General features: G+C 45.1%; 1 protein-coding gene across 1 annotated transcript in view; it reads left to right on the plus strand.

The window, feature by feature from the left end:
- Nucleotides 1-24826, plus strand: part of DYNC1H1 (dynein cytoplasmic 1 heavy chain 1) — a 75878-nt gene that overhangs the window by 40423 nt on the left and 10629 nt on the right. The window contains 26 exon segments of the mRNA XM_048484636.1: nt 1162-1327; nt 1442-1605; nt 2867-2996; nt 4756-4889; nt 5129-5243; nt 5357-5518; nt 7237-7451; nt 8101-8305; nt 8945-9118; nt 9226-9298; nt 9301-9344; nt 9446-9566; nt 10924-11119; nt 11826-11943; nt 13283-13498; nt 15145-15357; nt 16211-16338; nt 17522-17675; nt 18345-18491; nt 18576-18726; nt 18912-19165; nt 20106-20240; nt 20639-20733; nt 22452-22626; nt 23233-23308; nt 24410-24570. Coding sequence (XP_048340593.1) covers nt 1162-1327; nt 1442-1605; nt 2867-2996; nt 4756-4889; nt 5129-5243; nt 5357-5518; nt 7237-7451; nt 8101-8305; nt 8945-9118; nt 9226-9298; nt 9301-9344; nt 9446-9566; nt 10924-11119; nt 11826-11943; nt 13283-13498; nt 15145-15357; nt 16211-16338; nt 17522-17675; nt 18345-18491; nt 18576-18726; nt 18912-19165; nt 20106-20240; nt 20639-20733; nt 22452-22626; nt 23233-23308; nt 24410-24570 — 3922 coding nt within the window.

Genomic DNA, 24826 nt, shown 5'->3' on the forward strand with positions numbered 1-24826 from the left:
ATACAGTTACACAAATAAAACAACAAAACTCAAGTCTGCATACCAGAAAGAAATACTTGCAGGCAAAAGGTACTAGATGTCTTCAGTAGATGTGCAAATTTCCAACAGCTGAGAACAAAGAAAAGGAAAGTAGCTGCTAACATTGAAGAGCTAATTTGTGGTTTAGGCTAACTGACCAGTTCCAGCTGGTTGGAATTAATGAAGATGACTCCTTGCCTCCTAACAAGCCCTGCAACCTTGAAGATTCAAATAGTACACTCGTTTCCAATTATTAAGACCTGCTTTTGAACTCTCTGTGTTCATGAGAAAGTCAAAAGGGTTTTTTTCTAGGCCTTCAGCAAACCAATTGAATTCTTTCTTGACACTTGCTACCGTATTTAACGGAAGAAAGTTTACATCCCTTTCTGTACTGTTTTGATTTTGTGAGGCACCTTGAGCAGGTTCCCTGGAGAGGCACCATAAACATTTCCTTAAATCATTAAAGGCCGTGAAAATTATCCTCCTTCAGCAGCGGTGAAAAAGGGGCTGCACTTGTGCCGAGAAACCAAATAAGTCACTGTCCTTGGTGCATGATGCCAGGCCGGTTTGAAACACTGCATTATTTACTGACACAGAGCGCCTCACAATACAGAAAAGAAATACAGCAGAAGTCAGTGAGAAAAAGTGGGGGGTTCTGAGGGCCAAGCAGGTCTCGTCTCTTTCTGCCAACATCTATCACCCAGCTGCCAAAATATGACTTTTGGTCTGTGTTTCCAAAGGACGGGAATACTTTGACTCTTGCTTGTGCCCAAAGGGTCGTCATGCTTGTGGGAATCCCTAATCCTTAAGTACCTATGAATTCAGCTGTTGCTAGCCAGCTAGCTAGGAAGGTCGTTCCCAGTTCCTCCCCTAAATTCAAAGTATGATGCAAAAAAAAAAGCCATCAAAAGTATTTTGGAGCCTGTCTGAAGCATCAACACTGCAACGACAGCCACACTAGACATCACGGGGCCACAGGTCCAATCCGTGGCTGATGTATTATCTAGTTTGGCCCTGAGCTAGTGCCTTTATTGACGAGGCCACTTTTCTGGACTATATAACATTTAAGACTATGCATACGCAGGCTAATGGAGAAAATACTACAGAGTGTGACTGGGATTAATCTCTTGCACTCCTCTCTAGATTCCTGCGCCACATTCCAGTTGTGTACGTGGACTACCCTGGGCCAGCTTCTCTCACTCAGATCTATGGCACTTTCAATCGGGCCATGTTGAGGCTCATTCCGTCTCTCCGCACCTACGCAGAGCCTCTCACTGCTGCTATGGTGGAGTTCTATACAATGTCTCAGGTAACTTGGCTGCTGCAGCCTTTCAGATTCTTAATCGTAGCTACATCGAGAGCTGCTCATTTGGAAATGTACTTTTAACTTGTACTCATAACTTGACTTGCTTTGGTCCTTCAGGAAAGATTCACGCAGGACACGCAGCCGCACTATATCTATTCACCCCGTGAAATGACTCGATGGGTGAGAGGTATCTTTGAAGCTCTGAGACCATTGGAAACGTTACCTGTCGAAGGCCTTATTAGAATCTGGGCACATGAAGCTTTGCGGCTCTTCCAGGACAGGTAGAAGTGTGGAAATCCCAGCATGTTTTCTTTCAGCTTGTCACTGTTCTGTGAAATAGAGTGAAGCTTCATCAACCAAACTGTTACGTCTGCAGGAATAAAAAATCTCTTTTTTTGGATTGCAGCCTGTTAGCATGTGGGCTTTCAGGTTGCAGAGAACTCCTCTGGTATTTGTATTGTATCAAGTAGGTCCAATAAAAGATTATTTAGTCTCTGGGACGAATACAGATTCGCTAACATGTTTAGACATTTGGATTCATAATTACTGAGCAGAAGGCTGCATGTTACCATGAATTAATTTTTTCTTATGTTTATCAGTGCCTGGTCAAAAGTAGGCTGCTCTTTAGAGCTCTTTGGGGGAAAGCGGTTTATTAAGTAAAAGGTTGACATTGGTGTTAGAGCTTCACAGCAGCGGTTCAGAAATTCTTAGCAGCATTCTCTCCTGACGTTTCGTCTGATGTTTCAGGAGAGAATGCTGGTAGAACACGGCCATACAGCCCGGAAACTACACAGCACCCCAGTGGTTCCAGCCATGAAAGCCTTCGACAATAATAATAATAATAATAATAATAATAATAATAATAATAATAATAATAATAATAATAATAATATTCTTAAAAGACATTGGTAGTGGACAATTCCATCTGTTTCACAAGTATGATCTAATGAACTAAGAAATTATATTGCATTGTTCTGCAAACTTGCCTCATAAAATAGGATGTTATCAGTGAAATCTGATCCTAGATGCTACTTTTAGAGTGATGGAATTCTTCAGTATCTCTTCTTTTTGAAAGAAACTGAAATCAGAGGCTGATTCAACATTTCAAATCATCAAAAGCTATTTAACATTCAGTTTTAAGTGATCAAGAGCCCTATCCAAAGGGGGAGGGAATCTGCTCTTGGGAGCAGCGCACCACCACGCCAATGGATTCACCCTCCTCGGGGCACTTACCCTGGTGGAGGGCCGATCCCACCGGTGTGCGACCACTCACACACACACACACACACACAGAGCACTGGAATGCTATTCTGAATGCCTCGCCAGCATCCCAGGGTCCCTGCTTCCCCCAGTGCCACCAGGGTGGGCCATGGTGTGGCCAGGGGAGGAGCCAACTTTAGTCTGCTCAGTCCTGGCCTGTGCTGGTGTTACACTGGTATCAATTGTTAGATTGTTGTTGGTCCTAAATGCAACTGTTGTTAGCCCTAAATGCAACTGTTGTTAGCAGATGTGTTACTGTTGTCACTCTTCCATCTTTCCTAGGCTTGTGGAAGACGATGAAAGACGCTGGACCGATGAAAACATTGATTTGGTGGCTCTGAAGCATTTCCCCAACATAGACAAAGAGAAAGCGATGTGCAGGCCCATTCTGTACAGCAATTGGCTGTCAAAGGTAAAGGCAGATGATGGTTGTGATCTCTGCAGCTTGCTTACGGCTAAACATGTGAAAGAGCCCTGCTTTATTACTATCTGGGTTGAAAAGCGGATCATTCCCGAAAAGCTATGCTTTCCCTCTGAGTGACTCTTAAATCCCGCTTCTGAACACAAAGATGGATACGCCCTAGGAAAGGAATTGCACCATCAGCTGCAGACAGTTTTCTGTTTAAACCAAAGAGGAGGTATACACAGAGGTGGGATCCAACCAGTTCTCTCCACTTCTCTAGAAGTGGTTACTCATTTTTTCTGAGTGCCGAGAAGGGGTTACTAAAGCAACCTCCCTGCCCAATAGGGACTGGAGGTGTGTGTGCGCGGCGGCGCCACTGTTTGAATCCCACCACCATTGGAACCTGTTATTAAAATTTTTGGATCCCACCACTGGGTATACAAGAACTATAGCATCATTGACAGAGAGAAATTTTTCTCTTTCTCACAATACTAAAACCAGGGGGCATACATTGAAAATGCTGGGGGGAAGAATTGGGACTAATAAAAGGAAACATTTTTTCACTCAACGTGTGATTGGTGTTTGGAATATGCTGCCACAGGAGGTGGTGATGGCCACTAACCTGGATAGCTTTAAAAAGGGCTTGGACAGATTTCAATCTATGGCTACCAATCTTGATCCTCTTTGATCTCAGATTGCAAATGCCTTAGCAGACCAGGTGCTCGGGAGCAGCAGCAGCAGTAGAAGGCCATGGCTTTCACCTCCTGCCTGTGAGCTCCCAAAGGCACCTGGTGGGCCACTGCAAGTAGCAGAGTGCTGGACTAGATGGACTCTGGTCTGATCCAGCTGGCTTGTTCTTATATTCTTACCTCTGCCATCAGCCATGGTTGTGGAGTTTTGGCTGGAAACCTTTCTTCTGGGAGTCCTTTGAGGCAGGAGGATTGTTGCTTGGGGGGGGGGGTCTTCTTCTAATTCCAGTCCCCACTACAGAGCATCATGTCAATATTTTAGCTGTGGGGGATCCCGACATGAAGCTGCTACAAGTATTTTGGTTACAGTAGCATGAGGTTCATGGAATAAGTTTGCAGTCTGGTTTTGTAACTGGAGGTTCTTCACATGGAGGATTCTTGGTTCTACACAATCAGTTCAAAATATAGACAAATGTAGAGTTGTGCCTGTTTTGGCCCACATTCCATGTGGGATAAAAGCTGTCCTGTGTGGAACTTCAGGTGTCTTCTTCGCCAGCACGTGTGTGGCTTTGCCTCACTTGTTCACACCCAGGTTCTGTCCCCATTGGGGGATTCAGTTTGGCAGCTGATTAAAACTGAGGAGGGGGATACTTAATATGTTGCAACAAATGGGCTGTTTGCAGGCTCTGCGCTGCTTCCGGTATGCACAAAATCTTGCTTACATTGGGGTCTCCATTTATCCAGTATGTTTTAACCCATCCTTCCTCCAGCAATCCCAGAGCAGCTTGCTTGACCTACATTTGAAAATCTCTGTTGATCATTGAGGTTGATATTCTCGCGTGTCACTTTTGTTTTGGGAAGCAATGTTAGGCTGCTACCCATAGCTGCCCGTGACTCAGGAAAAGCCTGAGGGTGGGTGTGCCATGTTGAATGCTAACCATTGGCTGTGAAGAGGAAGCTCTTCTTGACTCTCAGAGCATGATTATTGGCAAGAGCAGCTCCAGCTCAAACTGTCTTATTTGAGTTTTATGCCTAGAAAGAGAGAGAACCCGCATTTACTTATCCGGTCTGTCTCCTAGGATTACATCCCAGTTGATCAGGAAGAGCTGAGAGATTATGTAAAAGCCCGGCTGAAAGTCTTCTACGAAGAAGAGCTTGATGTACCACTGGTCTTGTTCAATGAAGTCTTAGATCATGTGCTGCGAATTGACAGGTACAACACGCTTATTATTTAGATGCATTTCCGTTAGTAAGTAATAAATCCATTTTAAAAGGGGGTGCCATTCATCCTGGGTGTGGTGCAAGTAAATGAATGTATGAGAAAGACCTCAAATACTGCCTGGGATTCATCTTCAGCAGTATTGTATACCAGTAATGATCGTATGTTTGAATAGGGAAAAAAGACAGGGAATTTATTATTGAGCACGAGTCAGCCTCTGTCTCTTTTTTCAGGATCTTCCGTCAGCCTCAGGGGCACTTGCTTTTGATTGGTGTTAGCGGAGCTGGGAAGACTACTCTCTCACGATTTGTGGCTTGGATGAATGGCTTAAGCGTCTATCAGATTAAGGTTGGTGTACCCCGCTTTTCCAAACCCCCCAGAAAGACAAAGTTTGCATTCCTTCTTAAATTATGCAGGCCGCATGAAGGCTGTAAGATATTTATCGTAGCTGGTGTTCCTAGGTGCACAGAAAATATACTGGAGAAGACTTTGACGAAGATCTAAGGACAGTGTTGAGACGCTCTGGCTGCAAGAATGAGAAAATAGCGTTCATAATGGATGAATCAAATGTACTCGATTCTGGGTTCCTTGAGAGAATGAATACTCTTCTAGCCAACGGAGAGGTAACTTTGTTTGTAACTATGAGTCAGCCAAAGGCTAGATTTCTGGTACTACAAAATTTGAATTAAAAAATGACAAAAGAAAGAACAAATTGTTCTATCCAAATTGTCAGAAGCGTTGCCATTAAATTACATGGAAAATGGATTACGCCGCTAATCTGCAGCCACACAATTATGTTATCTGTTCTAATTTTATTTATTTTCTTGAAACATTTATTTAAAATGTTCATTAACCACTTTTCTACCTTGCAAAACAGAAGGTGGCTTGAAATATTAATAAAACTATGATAACAACCATTAATTAACCTAGGGACAATTTAAAATCTCCAGTTCAGACTTCCAGTAGATAAAAACTAAATTAGTGAAATCCAGACCTAGATAAAATTCTCTCTTGAAGATTTGAATAGGGAACTTCCTGACCGTCAGGGCTGTTCGACAGTGGAATTCACTGCCTCGGAGAGTGGTGGAGTCTCCTTCTTTGGAGGTTTTTAAACAAAGGCTGGATCAGCATATGTCGGGAGTGCTTTTATTGTGTGTTCCTGCATTTCAGGGGGTAGGACTTGATGGCCCTTGTGGTCTCTTCCAACTCTATGATTCTATGATTGACAGTGAGGAAGCCTGGTGCACCTCTCTGGGGAGGCTGTTAATTGTGGCGCTAACGTGGCTCTCTCCCACCAGACAATCTTCTTTTATTGGTGGGACAGTCAGGAGGGCCTCTTCCCTATAGAAGAAGCCAGTCCTTCAGATACTGTGGTCCCAAGCCATGTATGGTTTGTAAGGGCAAAACCTTGAACTGGGCTTGGGAGCTGGTCACTAGCCAGTGTGATTCCTGTAATATCAGGGTCATATGCTCCCGACCAGCTGTCTAGCCACAGCATTCTGCACTAGTTGCAGCTTCCGAACACTCTTCAAGGGTAGCTCCAAACAGAGCTCACTGCAGTAGTCCAGTCTAGATGTAATTAAGGCATTGAACACTGTGGGTAGATTTGATTGAACCAGGAATGGATGCAGCTGACACCAGCCAAAAGCTCTCCAAGCTTCCACAGCCGCCTGATTTTCTAAGATGACGCTGTGTCTGGCAGCACTTCCAAACTGTGAACCTGCCTGCTCAAGGGGAGCGTAACCCCATCCAAGACAGGAGAGATTTCAAGTCCCCGGTCTGCTTTTCTGCTAACCCAGGGAATCTCTTGTCAGGCCTGAGTTTCAGCTTGTTCATCCTCATCCATCCCATTACTGACTCCAGGCTCAGGTTCAGAACATCAATAGCATCCTTGGAATTAGGTGGGGGAAGAAGGTAGAGTTGGGTATCAAGCCTCCTGATGACCCCATCAAGTGACCTCCTGTAGATATTAAATAGCATGTGGGATAAGTTCAGTTCCTGTGGAGCCCCACAAGCCATGGGGCAGAGCCAAAGTACCCCAGCATTGCCACCTGAGACCAAGTCCCCTTTTACTGTGAATGCTGTATTCCATCAGCGTTTGGAAAGAAAGTCACTCTTTCTTTCTCCTGCTCTTGTGAACTGACTTCAGAGACTCTGGTTCTAATGTCCCTTGTGCTTCATTTGGCCAGATCTCTGTCCTTGGCTTTAGTATCTGCCATCTCCCCCCCCCCCGCCCCCCCCCCGGAAGATTCACCTTGATGCAGCCCCTCTCCAAAAAACTTTTATAAGTACAAAAACCTGTGTCAATTAGCTTTGATAACTTGTGTCTCCCTCCAATTAGGTTCCAGGTCTGTTTGAAGGAGATGAATACGCCACTCTCATGACTCAGTGTAAGGAAGGGGCTCAGAAAGAGGGCTTGATGTTGGATTCGCACGAAGAGCTGTATAAATGGTTCACCAGCCAAGTCATTCGCAATCTCCACGTTGTCTTCACCATGAACCCATCATCTGAGGGCTTGAAAGACCGGGCAGCCACGTCTCCAGCTCTCTTCAACAGGTACACAAGCTTCTTGTCATGGTCTTTGTGCATCACACTGATAGGATTCCTAGTGTACATATGGAGTGCAGCTTTGGAAATTTCCAGAACGAAAAATATTTTTTGGCATAAACTTTTCTAGCAGCGAATATAGACTGCACATTCAACAGTGAGCAGAGTCACTCTCTGCTCAATTCTTTGGCAACTGTTGCAGCAGTAACTTCTTTGGGAATTCTCCCTGTCAATAGTTGCAAACAAATTTTGTTTTTAAAAAATGTTCCTTTTGTTTCTAATGGAATTGATCTGAGATTGCAAATGCCTTAGCAGGCCAGGCGCTCAGCAGCAGCAGCAGCAGCAGGCCATTGCTTTCACATCCTGCATGTGAGCTCCCAAAGGCTCCTGGTGGGCCACTGCGAGTAGCAGAGTGCTGGACTAGATGGACTCTGGCCTGATCCAGCAGGCTCTTTCTTATGTTTTTATGTTCTTAATACTTGGATAACTGAGACAAGAGCTGCCATTTTAGATAAGTTGCATGCCTTTAACACAGCCAAACTTTTTAACCATTTCTTTTGCTTGTGGGGGAAAGTTGCATGGTGTCCAGATACTCATGAATTAAATTAAATTTCAAAATATGAGGCTGGCCATTCACAGATTGCCTTTTCTGGTCCAGGTGTGTCTTGAACTGGTTTGGAGACTGGTCGACTGAGGCCCTTTATCAAGTGGGCAAAGAGTTTACCAGCAAAATGGACCTTGAAAAGCCCAATTACATTGTGCCCGACTACATGCCAGTGGTGTACGATAAGCTGCCGCAGCCACCATCACACAGGGAAGCTATTGTAAACAGTTGCGTGTTTGTTCACCAGACCCTTCACCAGGTGAGTTTTCCTCCACTCTTTTTGTTGTTTGTTCCTCAGATCAGGTTGTATCATTTTGCATTCTTTAAAAGCAGTAGTATAGCTTACTGCTCTTTCTAAAATGGAACATAGAGGATTTCTTTAAGAAATTTTTTTTAATAGACTTTATTCAGTATATGTAAAATACAGTCGTAGTATGCCATACATAGATTTTCCGTCAGAGTTACAAATCATTAAAAAAAAGAGAACCAAAGCCTAATGTCCCTTCTTAACTGCAAGTTACGTCTGTTCTCTTCCCACCCTCTGCCCTCCCCCAGTTGACTTCCTCTCTAATTTCATATTATAACAAGTAATTGTTAACAACCTTAACAATTCCCTCATATTGTTATTTCCAATCTATATCTCATTGTAACTTTTCAATTAATATTATACTAAGCCAAATTAATAATATCAGAAACATTAAGAGAAAAGAAAAAAGCAATACAGTCAAACATAGGTGTATATGAAGGTACTTAATGAAGAGTATTCTACTGGAGCAATAGGTATATCATGAAGTTTTGATGTATATTTTGTCCAAGGGAGCCATATTTGTTTGTAGTTTTGTGAAGGATTTCTAAAGCGGTGCTCCTAGAACAGTTGACGTTCTGTTTCCCCGGGCAGGCTAACGCTCGCTTGGCCAAAAGAGGAGGCAGGACAATGGCCATCACCCCTCGCCATTATTTGGACTTCATCAACCACTATGCCAATTTATTCAATGAAAAAAGGAGTGAGCTGGAAGAGCAGCAAATGCATTTGAACGTTGGTCTTAGGAAGATCAAGGAAACGGTTGACCAGGTAGGAACCTTGAAGAAGCATCAACTTGCTTCACAATTCTTGGTAACTGTTACAGCGTCACACTCTCCTGGACGTTGATGTAACCGAGCATCTGTCGTTCATCACAGGTAGAAGAATTGCGCCGTGACTTGAGAATAAAAAGCCAAGAGCTGGAAGTCAAGAACGCTGCACTTTTACAAGCTGGTTGATGGTGAAGGATCGTGCGCAGGAGGCAGAAAAGTGCCAGGCAGGCACATCGAAAATCTATTAACCCACAACCGCATGCCAGCTGTTTTAAACTCATAGTAGCAGGCATAGCAATCCTCATCTTCTGTAACGTGCTTGTAGGTGATGAGCCAAGAAATCCAAGAACAGTTGCACAAACAGCAAGAGGGCATTGCAGACAAGCAGATGAGTGTGAAGGAAGATCTGGACAAAGTGGAGCCTGCAGTCATTGAGGCTCAGAATGGTAAGTGAATGTTACCTGTATAACTGGTCCCTCTGAGTCCAGTCCAGACTTATGCAGACAGTGGGCCTGTTTGTGTTTTATGATGAACTGTTTTAGTAATAACTCACTCTTAACGCAGACCCTGATAGAAGTTTGACAATAACCTCGTGTATTAACAGGCCCTGAGCAACCAGTATTTTGATTTAAGCTTCACTCTCTTGGGTAATATTTTCAATTATTCATGTTTAGTGTTGTTCTGTCCTGCTGGAACCTTAATGCAGCTCTCTCAGGGCACTACCGGTTGCTCATATTGCTCTAATAAGTTTCTAGGCAGAATTGTAAATTAGCTGAGATGTTTAAATTCACTTTGTTATTTAGAGAAAAGGATTTATCTAAATGTTTGGATAGTTGGAGGTAAAAAAAATTTGGAAAGTTGATGACTTGTGGATTTGAGGAATAAAAGATTGTCAAGAAATAAGACTTAATAAAGAAAAATGGGAAACTTATCAGTAATAACAACTGAGTATTATTTTACATATGTTACTAGAGAGCAAGTGATAATATAAGAACATAAGAAAGAGCCTGCTGGATCAGACCAGAGTCCATCTAGTCCAGCACTCTGCTACTCACAGTGGCCCACCAGGTGCCTTTGGGAGCGCACATGCAGGATGTGAAAGCAATGCTCCTGCTGCTGCTGCTGCTCCCGAGCACCTGGTCTGCTAAGGCATTTGCAATCTCAAATATCTTCATGGGTCAATACTCTGTGCATGTGAAATCAGGATCCTTTTTGTTAAATGTACTTCCTGTGTTCTTTTTTTTCTTTTCTGTGTTTGTAAGCCTTTAAGTCTTAATAATAAAAAATCTCATTCAAAAAATATGTTTCTAAGCCATGTGGCTGATTAATTTACTTTTACTGTGATCCTTTTAAAGACATTCAAAGGCTTTAAACTGTAAAAGACCTATTTTAGAATCACTGATTCTAAATCAGTGATTTTGCTGCAGTGAGCATGACTTCTGCTTCTGTTTGTGAGCTGTTTGCATGCTTGCAGAAAAAAATCATAAGTGAATTGAGCATTTGCATATTTGAAATGGAATTGCTGAAGAGCGAGAATCAAACAAATTTGTGACCCATCTGTGGACTTTCCATTCTTCCTTGCCAGCTGTGATAGTCAGTCAGTGAAAGAATGACCTGTCAGACAGTGTTATTTGATTTTTTTCTTTCCCCTTCCGAATGAGCTAAGTTGATTTGTGCGGAATTTTAAAATCTTTTGGATCTTCCTTCTCTCGACACTTTCTAATCGGCTTGCTGTTTGCTTGTTTTCTCCCAAATCAATGTCCTTTTCCTCTCCTGGTTTGATCGGGGTTTGCTCCTGCCTAGCTGTTAAATCAATAAAGAAGCAACACCTGGTAGAGGTCCGCTCTATGGCCAACCCGCCTGCAGCAGTGAAGCTGGCCCTAGAGTCTATCTGCCTGCTCTTGGGCGAAAGCACAACTGACTGGAAGCAGATACGCTCCATCATTATGCGGGAAAACTTCATCCCAACCATTGTAAACTTTTCAGCTGAGGAGATCAGGTGAATAACGGCAAATACTCAGCGGCTGCTGCTGGGAAAAGAAAGAAATTGTTCGTGAGGGCTTCTGCGAGACAACATGGGAGATATTATATATATAAAGAGGATAGTAATTTCAAATGGGCAGCCATTTGGGTCTGCAGCAGAAGGGCAAAATTTGAGTCCAGGAGCACCTTGAAGACCCACAAGATTGCAAAGGTGTTAGCTTTCAAGAGGCAACTACCTGACAAAGATATCTGACTTTGCCTCTCGAAAGCACATACCCTTAAAAAGAGCCCGCCGATGGTCTTGGAACTGAATTTCCTTTCTCCCGTTCCCAGCGGCAGCCTTCGTACCTGGTGTTTTTGCATGCTGAATGCTCTTTTCCATCCCCCTTCCCAGCCGTGAGCTCTATAAAGAAGCAGCACCTTGTTGAAGTAAGAACCATGGCCAACCCGCCCGGTGCAGTAAAACTGGCTTTAGAATCAATCTGTCTCTTGTTGGGTGAAGAGACAAATGACTGGAAAAAGATCAGGCCAGTTATTCTCAGAGATAATTTCATCAGCAGCATTGTCAACTTTAATATCGAAGACATGAGGTATTTGGGTTTTCTTAGCGTTCTCTACCGTGGTGACGGGATAGTCTCGGTGGTAGCTGCATGCTGAAGGATTCCACAAACTTGTTTGTGCGGTTCCTCAAACTCTTTGCTTCCCTCCCCCCCCCTTTCCAGTGATGCCATCCGGGACAAGATGAAGAAGAACTACTTATCAAATCCCAGTTACAATTACGAAATCGTGAACAGAGCGTCGCTGGCCTGTGGCCCTATGGTGAAATGGGCTATTGCACAGGTAAATATCTCTTTGTTTTCTTTGCTTTTGGTAAAATTAAACTTCATTATTATACAGTATCATGTGAAGCTTGCGGACAACTGTTTGTCATGACCAGGGCTCCCCTCCGCCTCCACCACGGTGTTCCCGTCGCTTCAGGGATCTTCCTGGAGTATCAGGTATTCTCCGCCTGGGTAGTGCCCCAGTGAGCCTTGCAGTCGGCAGCCACCATCTGCCTTTCTCCTCCCTGACCCTCTGGCTTTTATAGTTCATGTCCGAGCTTACAATTCTTAAATTCCATTTGACCCTTTCAAGTCTAAATAAGATCTAAGATCTAACTGCACCATTGTAGTCTTAGACCTGAAACCCTTTGTCCGAGCTTACAATTCTTAAATTCCATTTGACCCTTTCAAGTCTAAATAAGATCTAAGATCTAACTGCACCATTGTAGTCTTAGACCTGAAACCCTCCAGATTTCTCCATCCCAGCAACCCCACCCCAAGCTGTTTAGCTGCAGGACTTGGCAGCCCTAGGACGTGAATGAGCCAGGCAGCAGCTGGCCCTGCAGCAAGGGCAGCCCTTTCCATCCAAGAACCAAAGAGCAAAGGAAGGGCCAGCAGAGCTTTAAAGGCCCAGGAAGGGCCTGGTCAAATGTTGGGGGTGGGGGGGCTCATGGATGGGACTGCAGAGCAGAAGGAAACTATAAAAACCTCAGAGGGTCAAGGAGGAGAAGGCTAGTGTGTGGCTGCCTGCTGTAAGGCCAGTCAACCACTAGCAGCAACTCACTGGGGCACTACCCAGGTTGAGAATATCTGAGACCCGAGGAAGGTCCCTGAGGTGACAGGGAGCTCTGGTCATGACACCCTTGTTGTCCCAGTTAGCCAAGTCTTTGGCTTAAGCATTCCAAAAAAAAAAATCAGTTTTCCTCTGTACATGATGTGTTTGTGTACCGGAGATATCAGCTTCACCATTGTTGATTATTCCATTTGTTTGTTAGTCTACTCTGTAAGACCTGGGTCATGGTCTGCTTTGCATCTTGCTGCAAATACAACTGTGGCAGCAGCCACCATATGTTGGAACAGTTCATTATACATTTTTGGTGCATTAATTTAGCAAAAGGTGCAAGTAAGTACCTCGTGGTGTTTGGGTCACAGGAAGGGGAATGATGCAGTGCTGTAAAAATGCTGTCATATTTTGGAAGTGGTGGGATGGGGCAGAAAACAGCTTGGCGTGGGCCAGTCTTGGTGGTTAACTCTGCAGTCCTTTGGTAGCCCCACAGTCGTTTACAGAACCTCAAAGCTCGGGACCAGGAAGCAGACGTTCTTGGGCGTACGGCTGATGTGTCCTCCTTGTGTTGCAGTTGAACTACGCCGACATGTTGAAACGGGTGGAGCCCCTTCGGAACGAGCTGCAGAAGTTGGAGGATGATGCCAAAGATAACCAGCAGAAGGCTAACGAAGTGGAGCAGATGATCAGAGACCTGGAGGCCAGCATTGCCCGCTACAAGGAGGAGTATGCCGTGCTGATTTCCGAAGCTCAAGCTATTAAGGCAGACCTGGCTGCTGTAGAAGCAAAAGTAAGAGCCCACCCCCACCCCATTCCCCCCCCCCAACACACATTTTGTTTCCTTAGCTTTTCTTGGAATTAATGAGTGGCTTTTATCTTTGGTGCCACTGATTTTTAAAAAAATCATATTGCAATGTTAAAAATACAGTATCGTTATTGATTAACATACACCTTTAATTTGTGGTGGTGGAAAGGGCTGTCAAGTTGCAGCTGGTTTATGGGGACACCGTAGGGTTTCAAGGCAAGAGATATCCAGAGGTAATTTGCTATTGCCTGACTGCCTGCCTCCACATAGTACTAATTTTCTTGGTGGTCTCCTATCCAGATACTAATCAGGGCCAACCCTGCTGTGCTTCTGAAAACCTGTGAGCTCGAGCCAACTTGGGCCCGGTCAGGACTCTTTGATTAAGTCTCCCCTTCATTATTCATGTTCTTATGTGACTAAGGAACTGATAATGAGTGCTTGGTGCTCATCTCCTGGGTTTTTAGGCTGCCTTCAATTAGTCAGTCTTGTGGCACTTACTGCATCCCAAATTTTGGACTGTTACTTTTATTTTCTTTGTGCTCATCGTGATTTTTCAAAATTACAATTTCTATGGCCTCACAAAATATATCCTATCATTGATTGAAGTTCAAAAGATTTGGAGGGCTGCAGGTTAGACCTTAACAGCTTTTTCTGCCCTTCTGTCAAAACGGGAGAAGAGGGCACTGCCCGTGTAGATGCCAGCGATGTCTGAGGGAGGTTTTGTCAGGAGGAGGTATTAAATAGGAGAGCAGATAAGATCAAGCCCCATGCATAATGGATTCCTTGAACTTAAAGGGGCATTAAAACTACATAGAAATGCTTTTTAAAAGATGCTGGCTGGATATTAGAAAAAAGTTTTACAGGAATAATGGTTCAGAAGTGGAATCGACTGCCTAGCGTGGTGTAGTGGGTAAGAGCAGGTACACTCTAATCTGGAGAACCGGGTTTGATTCCCCGCTCTGCCACTTGAACTGAGGTGGCTTATCTGGTGAACCAGATTAGCTTGTGCACTCCACCACACGCCAGCTGGGTGACCTTGGGCTTGTCACAGTTCTTCAGAGCTCTCTCAGCCCCACCTACCTCACAGGGTGTTTGGTGTTGTGGGGGGGGGGAAAGGGAAAGGAGTTCGTAAGCCCCTTTGAGTCTCCTTACAGGAGAGAAAGGGGGGATATGAATCCAAACTCTTCTTCTCTAGGGAGGTGGTGAGCTTCCCCTCTCTTTAAGCAGCTGCTGGACAAACACTTGTCAGGGAGCCTGCATCCTGGTCGTACACTGAGCAGGGGGGTTGGACCAGATGGCCTGCATGGCTCCTTCCAACTCTACGATTCTATGGCTTTAAAAAAGTTAATGTTTTCGGTTTCGGCGAGTAGTGATGTTAGTCTGCAGTAGAATCATCAAGTCCAGCAGCACTTCAGAGACCAACAGGATTTGGGGGGTAGAAACTTACAAAAGCCAAAGCTCCTTTCATTGGTGACACTTTGCCACATCTGCCCCTCCCAATCCCCACAACATGTTTTGTTTTTCAAACTCTTAAAAACCTGGTCAGAGGGTTACTTAGTGGGAAAATATCCCCAACTTTGGGTCTTTGATTTAGCTTTTTCCCTAACCCTGTTGACCCGTTTTGCTTCCAGGTAAACCGTAGCACAGCTCTCTTGAAGAGCCTGTCCGCAGAACGTGAAAGATGGGAGAAAACGAGTGAAACCTTCAAGAACCAGATGTCCACCATTGCAGGAGACTGCTTGCTCTCGGGAGCTTTCATTGCTTACGCCGGTTACTTTGACCAACAAATGCGTCAAAACCTCTTCACGACTTGGTCTCACCATTTGCAGCAAGCAAATATTCAGGTAAGAAGCTATCCCACCTAGATCTTAAAAGCAAGCACTGCTGTTCACCTGAAGGCTTGGCATCCATTCTTCCACTCTCAACCTCAGAACAGCTTATGTACATTTCATATCCAACCAGCTGGATTTGCTTTAGCCTGAGTTGAATCATCATGTGCCTTCAGACAATTGTATGCAATGCCAAAAGATCTGGGGGTACTTGAGCACAGAGGCATAGCTGAGCAAGAGTGTGCCCGGTGCACACTCTGTGCTTTCTGCCCCTCCCCCTCTGCGGCGCAGTTCCCCCCCCACACACACACGCACACACTTACCTTAGATCAGCCTGGAAAAGTGGCCTGTTCCCTTCAGGCTGAAAACGGCCTGGTGGGAACTATACTTCCCATGAGACTTTAGGACTCGCATGTGTAGTTGCAGTTCCCACCAGGCCGTTTTCAGCCGAAAGGAACAGGCCACTTCTCTAGCCTGCACTGTTTCAATAAGGTAAGTGTGGGGGCTTGCGGGCACTGCAGGGGGGGTTATGCCCGCCCCCCAGGCATGCACCTGGTGCAATGCGCACCCCCCGGTCCCCTAGTAGCTCCGCCTCTGCTTGAGCAATTTGGGTTTCCACCCCAACCTAAACATTTGGCTGATAAAACCGCATCTCCTATGAAACACATTTCACGGAGTGGGCCTGGTTTACAGCCAATCACACATTTTCTGCTAAACAATATCTTTGCACAGGATTGCTTTGTTTTCACGGGTAATGGCCAGTCACACCTAGCATGTAACCTGAACAAAGCAGGATTGATTTTCTGAGCTGTAAAGCATCGACTCTTTGGTATTGCTTTACTGAATCGCAGCAAATCTTGGTCCACAGTTCCGCACAGACATCGCAAGGACCGAATACCTGTCCAATGCAGATGAACGCCTTCGCTGGCAGGCAAGCTCCCTACCTGCTGATGACCTGTGCACTGAAAACGCTATTATGCTGAAGCGATTTAACAGGTACTCTTGCTGCTCTCTCTATACTTTTTATGTGTATCTCTGACTTTTCTGGAGGCCAGAAAACTGCCACAAAGTGCTGTGTTACTCCGAAAATAAGACAGGGTCTTATATTAATTTTTGCATCAAAAGATGCATTAGGGCTTAATTTTGGGGTAGGGCTTATTTTAGGGGAAATACGGTACCTTCACAATTCATTGGCGGGCTCTTGGCAGCCCCGTTGCTTCTCTATCACGTGTTATGCAAGCTTCATCCTCATTGGCAGGGAACACCTGCTGGATCACACCATCCTGATCTGTAACTACCGGTAGGGCTTATTTTTGGAGTAGGGCTTATAATATTTTAAGCCTCCTCCAAAATTCCTGAAAAATCATGTTAGGGCTTATTTTCAGGGTAGGTCTTATTTTCGGGAAAACACGGTAGTACTTGATCACTTCTGTCATTTATTGTTATTGTCCAAACTTTCTGGTACAAGAATGTTTTTGGAAATGTTTAGATTGTTGCATGAGCTTCCTATCCAAATGTCAGCAAAGTACTCTGTCCCAGCATTATTTTGTGGAACTTGTTGCCCAGGAATGTTGAGAGAGCCACTAACACAAACTGAATTGAAACCTTTTCAGTTAGTCCTCCTGAATTGAAACCTTTTCAATTAGTCTCTCTAGCTGACCAGTTCCAGCTGGTACAGATGAATGAAGGTGACTGCATACCTTCTAACAAACACCTTGGAGAGATAGTAGACTGATTCCCAATTAATCACCTGCTTTCTAAACCCTCTGGAGCCTATGAAAAGGGGAAAAAAGGATCTTTTACTAGACCATACGGCAAACCAAATGAATTCTTTCTTGACACCATATCTTGAAAAGAAGCATTTTTATCATACATGGAGCAAACTTTCTTTGTGTGTGTAAAATGTCATGTAGTAGCCAACTTACGATGCAAGAGACTAACCAAGGTGGTTTGCCAACTTATGATGCAAGAGACTAATGGAGGTGGTTTGCCATCGTCTGCCTCTGCATAGCAACTCTGGTACTCCTTGATGGGCTCACATTTGAATATTAACCAGACTGAATCTGCTTAGCTTCTGAGAGCCGACAAGATCAGGCTAACCTGGGCTATCCAGGTCAGGGCCTTTTTAGGGCTCCCTAAAACTTAACTAACCTTGTAAGTGATTTTACACTCTTTTTAGGTATCCCCTGATCATCGATCCCTCTGGCCAAGCTACAGAATTCATCATGAATGAATATAAGGACCGCAAGATAACTCGGACCAGCTTCTTGGATGATGCTTTCAGGAAGAACTTGGAGAGCGCCTTGCGGTTTGGGAATCCTTTGCTTGTCCAGGTGAGATGAAGCTACGTGCTGCTTTTCCATTAGCAGCTTACTTTCCAGTTATTTCCCTCTAATAAAACCAAGCCAGGTGTTAATAAATACAAGTGTGTGTTGTGGTCAGTTGTTCAAAGCCCATGCAATCCATGACATAGGTGCTCCTTTGCTTCCTTCTAACTACGCACTGTATGATGCGTGCTTTTTGAAGCCTGCATGCTTTTTGAAGCCAGTGGACTGAATCCAGCAGAATTTTTCACAAATGGAAGGGGAAGCGTAATATCTGTTAATTCTCCGTTCCTACTGCAGAAAAGGATTTGCTCCTTTTCCATTCCCGTCCCCCAGGAACAGAATTTCAGGGAAATCAGGAGGCTGAGGTGAAAGGAAGAGAGGCAAAGGAGTTCTACCTTCCTTTAGCAGAAAACTTTGTCTCAATCCAGCTCAAGGAGAGGCGAGCATAAGTCACTGAATTGGTGGGCAGTTGATAGTCATGAAGTCCGTGGCACGTTGCTCTTTAAATTATGGCGACAGTTTGTGAAATTGCATGAAGGCTTGCCTTGGGTCACTTCTTGGATCCTAAAGTCATGCTTTGGATTCTGGCCCATCTGTGGATTGTAGTTGCTGTTGCTAGCTCAAGAGTTACACTTCATCTGTATTCTGCTGACGTATTTTCTCTCTGATTTCTAGGATGTGGAGAGTTATGACCCTGTCCTGAATCCTGTGCTGAACCGAGAAGTCCGGAGAACTGGCGGTCGAGTTCTTATCACCCTGGGAGATCAGGATATTGACTTGTCACCCTCTTTTGTCATTTTCCTCTCTACCAGGGACCCAACAGTAAGGAACAAATGTTTGTGTGGGAGAATAGAGGGGGAAGAAAGGCTTTCCGGAAGGTGACACTGTTTCATTGTGTCTTGGTAGGTCGAGTTCCCACCTGATCTCTGTTCCCGTGTGACATTTGTCAATTTCACCGTAACTCGCAGTAGCTTGCAGAGTCAGTGCCTGAATGAGGTGCTGAAAGCAGAAAGACCAGATGTGGATGAGAAACGCTCTGATCTCCTAAAACTTCAAGGTACAACATTGAGACATCAAATCTTGAGCATTCTTTTGCCGTGGCTATCACAAACTTAATATTGTATGTCGGCAGCAGGACGAAAAATGATAAACGTATAAAGCAAGAACAAAAGATGTACAAATGTCAAATTTTGTACTGTTTGGCTTGTATTAAACTTGAAGGCACTCTTTTTATCCTCAAAGGTGAATTCCAGCTGCGTCTGCGGCAGTTAGAAAAGTCTCTCCTGCAAGCCCTCAATGAAGTGAAGGGGCGGATCTTGGATGATGACACCATCATAACAACACTGGAGAACCTGAAGAAAGAAGCGGCGGAAGTTACCAGAAAAGTCGAGGAAACGGACATTGTCATGCAAGAAGTGGAGACCGTGTCTCAGCAGTATCTTCCCCTTTCTACCGCCTGCAGCAGTATCTACTTCACAATGGAGTCACTCAAACAGGTATGGGGGGGATGACTTCTCCCTCTACCAGTTCACAACATTTCTAGGAAATCTTACCTGGGTGTACCAGGGCTTGTAGTCAGTAACGGGCTGGATGAGGGCGAACAAGCTGAAAAATCCTGACAAGAAGAAGATCCTCTGGATTAGTAGAAGGGCAGTCTAGGAATTTCAGGCCTCTCGTGTCTTGGATGGGGTTATTCGCCCCTTGAAAAGCCAGGTTTGCCGCTTCAAAGTGCTACTCAACACAGCAGTCACCCTGGCAAACCCTAGCTGTTTTGCTCCAGAGTTCTTTTGCATACCTGCCCATCTTTCAGCTGTATCTGTTCCTGGGTCAGTCAGATCTATCCACCATAATATTGGACTGTTGCAATACACCCTACTTGAGGTTACCCTTGAAGGGTGTTTGGAAGCTACAACCAGTGCAGCACGCTGCAGATAGACTCCTGGTTGGGGTCAGCTGTTGAGAGTATGTGACCCTGATGTTACAACCAATGCACTGGCTACTGTCCACTCCTGAGTCCAATTTGAGGCATTAATTTTGACTTTTAAAGCCCTACATGGCTTGGAACCAGGGCATCTGAAGGACCGTCTTCTCCCTTATGTTCCTGCCTGGGAATTAAGATCACGGGAAAACAGTACCCTGCTGTCCCATCGATCAAAGAAGCTTGTCTAGTGGGCACGAGAGAGAGGACCTTTTGGGGGGGACTCCATTTGATTATAACAGCCCTAAACTGTGATTTTTAAATTTTGGTTTTATATTCTTTATGTAATCTATTTTATTATTACGGTAAGCCCCCTTGAGCTCCTGAAGGAAGAAAGGGAGCTAATAAATATTTTATGATAAATCAATCAACAAATAGATGCAGCAACACCCTGCTTCCTTCCTTCCTTCCTTCCTTGCTATCTGACGACGTTTTGTTGTTTAACTTTTATTTTTCAGATTCACTTCTTATACCAGTATTCTCTCCAGTTTTTCCTGGACATTTATCACAACGTCTTGTACGAGAACCCAAATCTGAAGGGCATTACTGACCATACCCAGCGTCTTTCCATCATCACAAAGGATCTCTTCCAGGTTCAGTAGACGCGTTTCATGCTCTAAAAACCATGCGCCAAAAGTGTTTTTGAATCCATCACAGAGGGCTTGCCTGCCAGAGGCGTTGGGGGGTGTGGAATGGTGCCCGGGACAAAAGCTGCTCTGGGCCCCCGTGCCCCCCTTACCTGGCTGGGTCGCTGCTGGGTGCCCCTCAGCCCCGCCAGGCTGCCCCGCACCCCGTGCCCCATTTACCTGGCTGGGCCGCCGGCTGAAGGAGCAGTCTGGTGGGGCGGGGCCAAGGAAAGGGGTATGGGGGTGATTCTCCACCCCCCACGTGACCAGCTGGTGTGTGCCCGGGGACATGTGGCCCCACATGTCTCCATGAGTGCTCCGCCTCTGCTGCCTGCTGAACTACTTTCTCATTTTTGTATTGATAGGTGGCTTTCAATAGAGTGGCTCGTGGGATGCTCCACCAGGATCACATCACCTTTGCTATGCTGTTGGCAAGGATTAAACTGAAAGGCACTATTGGGTAAACATACAGTTCTGATTTTAAGGGGGTTATCTGCTAAGCTGAAATAAAACCGCTGAGTTGAAATAAAACTGAGGGCAAGAACAGGCGAGATGAAGATCATTCATTTTGGCTATCTAAAAAAAATGTGTGGTGTAGTAACTAAGGTGTGGGGTTAGGATCTGGGAAACCCAGATTTGAATCCTCACTCTGCCATGGACACTTGCTGACTGACCTTGGGCCAGTCACACAGTCCCAGCCTCGACCTTGACAAGTGTCTGGATGGGAGACCTCCAAGGAATACTGGGGATGTGACATGGAAGCAGCTCTGAACGTTGCTTGCCTTGAAAACCCTGTAGGCCAGGGGTTTGCAACCTGCGGCTCTCCAAATGTTCAATTGGCCATGCTGGCAGGGGCTGATGGGAAATGTAGTCCATGAACATCGGGAGAGCCGTAGGTTGCAGACCCTTGCTGTAGGGTTACCACAAGTCAGCGGAGACTTGATGGCAAAACACACACACACACACACACACACACCATGCTACAATTTGCTTTGGGGGCATGGTAGGAAAGGAGAGGGGAATTTAACCAATTAACCTATGTTCAGTTTCACTATTCAAAACTGGACTTCCCGTTGTTAGTATTGAATCTCAGAGAGGCAAACTACGACTTAATAAACAAATAAAATGTTCAAGAGAAATCAGTTGTACAGTCCTTTTAAATCCTCGTACCAAAGTGGTTTAGACAGTTTTGTTGCAAATTTTATACTGGAAATTAGTAATTTTAACTGTATTTCTTAACCTTGTTTTGTTTTAAAATTTTGTCCTGTTTTATATGCCAATAAAGGCTTGTGTTGTGTAGACAGTTTTGAATAGCAAACCAAGTAGGTGTTGAAGGGTTTAAAGCATTTTATTTATTTATTTTATTTATTTATACTTTAAATTTCTATCCCGCCCCGTCCCCGATTTCCTCCCTTCCCATGTGTGTTCAAGGCTGCCTGAGTGGGCCATTTGCATTTTATAACCAAGAGGTATAATCTTCCTCTGTTTGTCCTCATTTTGCTCTGATTAATGGTGTGCGGGGGTGGGGGTGCATTTTCAATTCTGATTCTCTGGATAGTCTTCAATATAGTAAAGTTGCCATAAGCTTCCCTATTTCCATGCAACTGAATTCTATTGTAGTGGGAGCCCACGTGACAAAATCTGGCACTTAATTCATCACAGAGAGTTTCAGTTTGTGATTGGCTTCCAGGACATGGAGATACCATAAGCATAAACATTTTATTGTCATTGTACACGCACAATGAAATTTACAGCAGCATTCCTCGATGCACACAATTTCAGACTCATACCCCATCCTTACTTTCCCCTTCCTCCACCCATCCCTACACAGCCCCAAACACATCAACACGAAGCCGCGGAGTTCAGCATCGCCACAGCTCTAGAGTAGATCTTACTCTTGGGGGGTGGGGGGAGTCAGAAACAAGATTCCCTCCACTGGTTGATGTTCACATATTCGGTTTCCCCTACCCAAAACAAAGTGAGCTGTGAGTGGCACTAGGCATGTTTGCTTCCAAGTGCAGTGTTCAGATTGGATTTTTCCTCCGTAACTGCACAATTCAGACAGCTACAGAGTTTGATTCTTCTGTTGAGGAGCTGGAAGTGCTATTTTTTCCTTGAACACAAAAGTGCAGAAGGAGTTGTTTGTTCTCAACACAAGATTTGTGTTTTCGATTGAAGGGAGCCTGCCTACGACGCAGAATTCCAGCACTTCTTAAGAGGGAAAGAAATCGTTCTCAGCAACACGTCTCTCCCCAAGATCAGTGGCCTGACTGTGGAGCAGCTGGAAGCCATGATGAGGCTGAACTTCCTTCCTTCATTCAGGGACCTGGTTTCCAAAGTACAGGCTGATGACGTAAGTCCATTCTTCAAAGACAGGAGAACTGCTTTTAAAATCATAGAGTTAGAAGAGACCAGAAGAGCCATCCCCCTTCCATGCGGGAAGACACAGTCAAAGCACTTCCGACAGATGGCCATTCAGCCTCTGTTTAAAAATCTCCAAAGAAGGAAACTCCACCACCCTCTGAGGCAGCATATTCCACTGTCGAACAGCCCCAACAGTCAGGAAGTTCTTCCTAATGTTTAGGTGGCATCTCTTTTCCTGCACTTTGAATCCATTACTAGTGTCCTAGTCTCCGGAGCAGCAGAAAACAAGCTTGCTCCATCTTCAAAACATAGTTTTTTGACGCACAGAGACACATTTTGATACAAGGTTTGGCATTAGCTTTTTAGGATCAATTCACACATGTGGTGCTTTCCCTCAGGGCCGAGCACTTGGTAGCCATTGCTGCCTGACCTGCAGACCTGGTAGCAAAATGCCTCTCTGTGACTGAGCACATCCGCTTCCTGCTTCAGCAGTCATTGCCACGTTAGGAAATTGCCAATAGCTCTTGATCTAATAGAAAGGACTTTTGTTTTTGCTGCATCAAAACTGACCTTCTTGCCTGTACTTGATCAATAGCAATTCTGCATCTGGCTTGACAGCAGTTCCCCGGAGCAAACTGTGCCTTATCTTTGGACTGAAGACAAGCCTGCAAGTAAGTTCATCCATAACCTTCTCTTCTTCTTCTGGATGAAATTGTCTACTTCCAAGTACTCGGGGAACTCTCAGACCAGGCGGAGAAATGCACATAATCCTTCCATGTTGCCCTCCCATGTTACTGTACTGCTTAAGACACATTGATGTGAACAAAGCTAGCATGGAATAATTCAAGCCTCTCTGTTTTTACTCCCTCATGGTCTTTCTGTTTTGAGCACTGAAATGGAAACCTTGTGTTTAAGAAGTGGTAGGCCAGGTCGCCAGACCACTTTCTCCTCACCTGATTGGCAGCTCGCTGTTCCCTGGCAACCATGACTGTCCTATTCAGAAGAGCTCTCCCACATCACGTGGCTCTCTTTTGCCGGAAAGGCTAATAACCTAGAGCAGGGGTCTGTAACCTGCGGCTCTCCAGATGTTCATGGACTACAGTTCCCGTCAGCCAATTGGCCATGGTGGCAGGGGTTGACGGGAATTGTAGTCCATGAACATCTGGAGAGCCACAGGTTGCAGATCGTGGATCTAGAGATAAATGCAAGGTAGCAATTCAACAGATGTGGTCCCGATTGCCAGGGGAAGAGGGCCCTTGCTGTTGGAGAACAAGAGAGGTGTGGCTTCCAAGATCAGTCTGTGAGGCAACTGTCACTTGCAAGATCCCGCTGCTTAGTCCTCCATAAGTGGTTCCAGGTGCAGGGTACAAATTCCTTGGATGCATTCACAGCTGCATCCAAGATTCATGTGACTGCACCAGTAAGCTGCACTGGAGTGGATTAAAAATGCCCCCATCTCATCAGATCTCAGAAACTAAGCAGGGTCTGCCCTGGCTAGTATTTGGATGGGAGACCTCCAAGGAATACCAGAGTCAGACACAGAGGCAAGCAATATGGCAAACCACTTCTGAGCGTCTGTCGCCTTGAACATCCCACCAGGGGTCGGCATACGTCAGCTGTGAATTGAGAGCGTTTTCCATCACCATCATATTTGTAAAATATAAATGGAAACTTTTTGCTTTAAAGTTGAAGTGGGGATGGGGAGGGGGGCAAAGCAGGCAGTTGCTTTGCTAAGTCAAGCTCTGACCACCCCACCCTTCCTTCTTCATCAGCCCCCATCGGGCAGGCCATCCACCGCTTGCTCCTGATCCAGGCTTTCCGCCCCGACCGTCTCCTGGCCATGGCGCACCAGTTTGTTTCCACCAACCTTGGCGAGAACTTCATGTCCATTATGGAGCAGCCCTTGGATCTGGCGAACATTGTAGACACTGAGGCAAGTGGGCGTTTCTATAGCATGCCGTGGCCAAAACGTCTTCATGCCAGTTCATCAGGGGGAACTGCGTGGCATAGTGAGCCAACACGGTGTCACGGTTAAGAGTGTCACACTCTGATCTGGAGAACTGGGCTTGTTTCCCCACTCCTGTACATGAAACCTGCTTGGGTGACTTCGGGCCAGTCATCGTTCTCTTCAAAGTCTCTCAGCCTCACCCACCTCACAAGGTGTCTGTTGTGGGGAGGGGAAAGTAGAG

Source organism: Sphaerodactylus townsendi, linkage group LG02, assembly GCF_021028975.2.
Source record: "Sphaerodactylus townsendi isolate TG3544 linkage group LG02, MPM_Stown_v2.3, whole genome shotgun sequence".
NCBI lineage: Eukaryota > Metazoa > Chordata > Lepidosauria > Squamata > Sphaerodactylidae > Sphaerodactylus > Sphaerodactylus townsendi.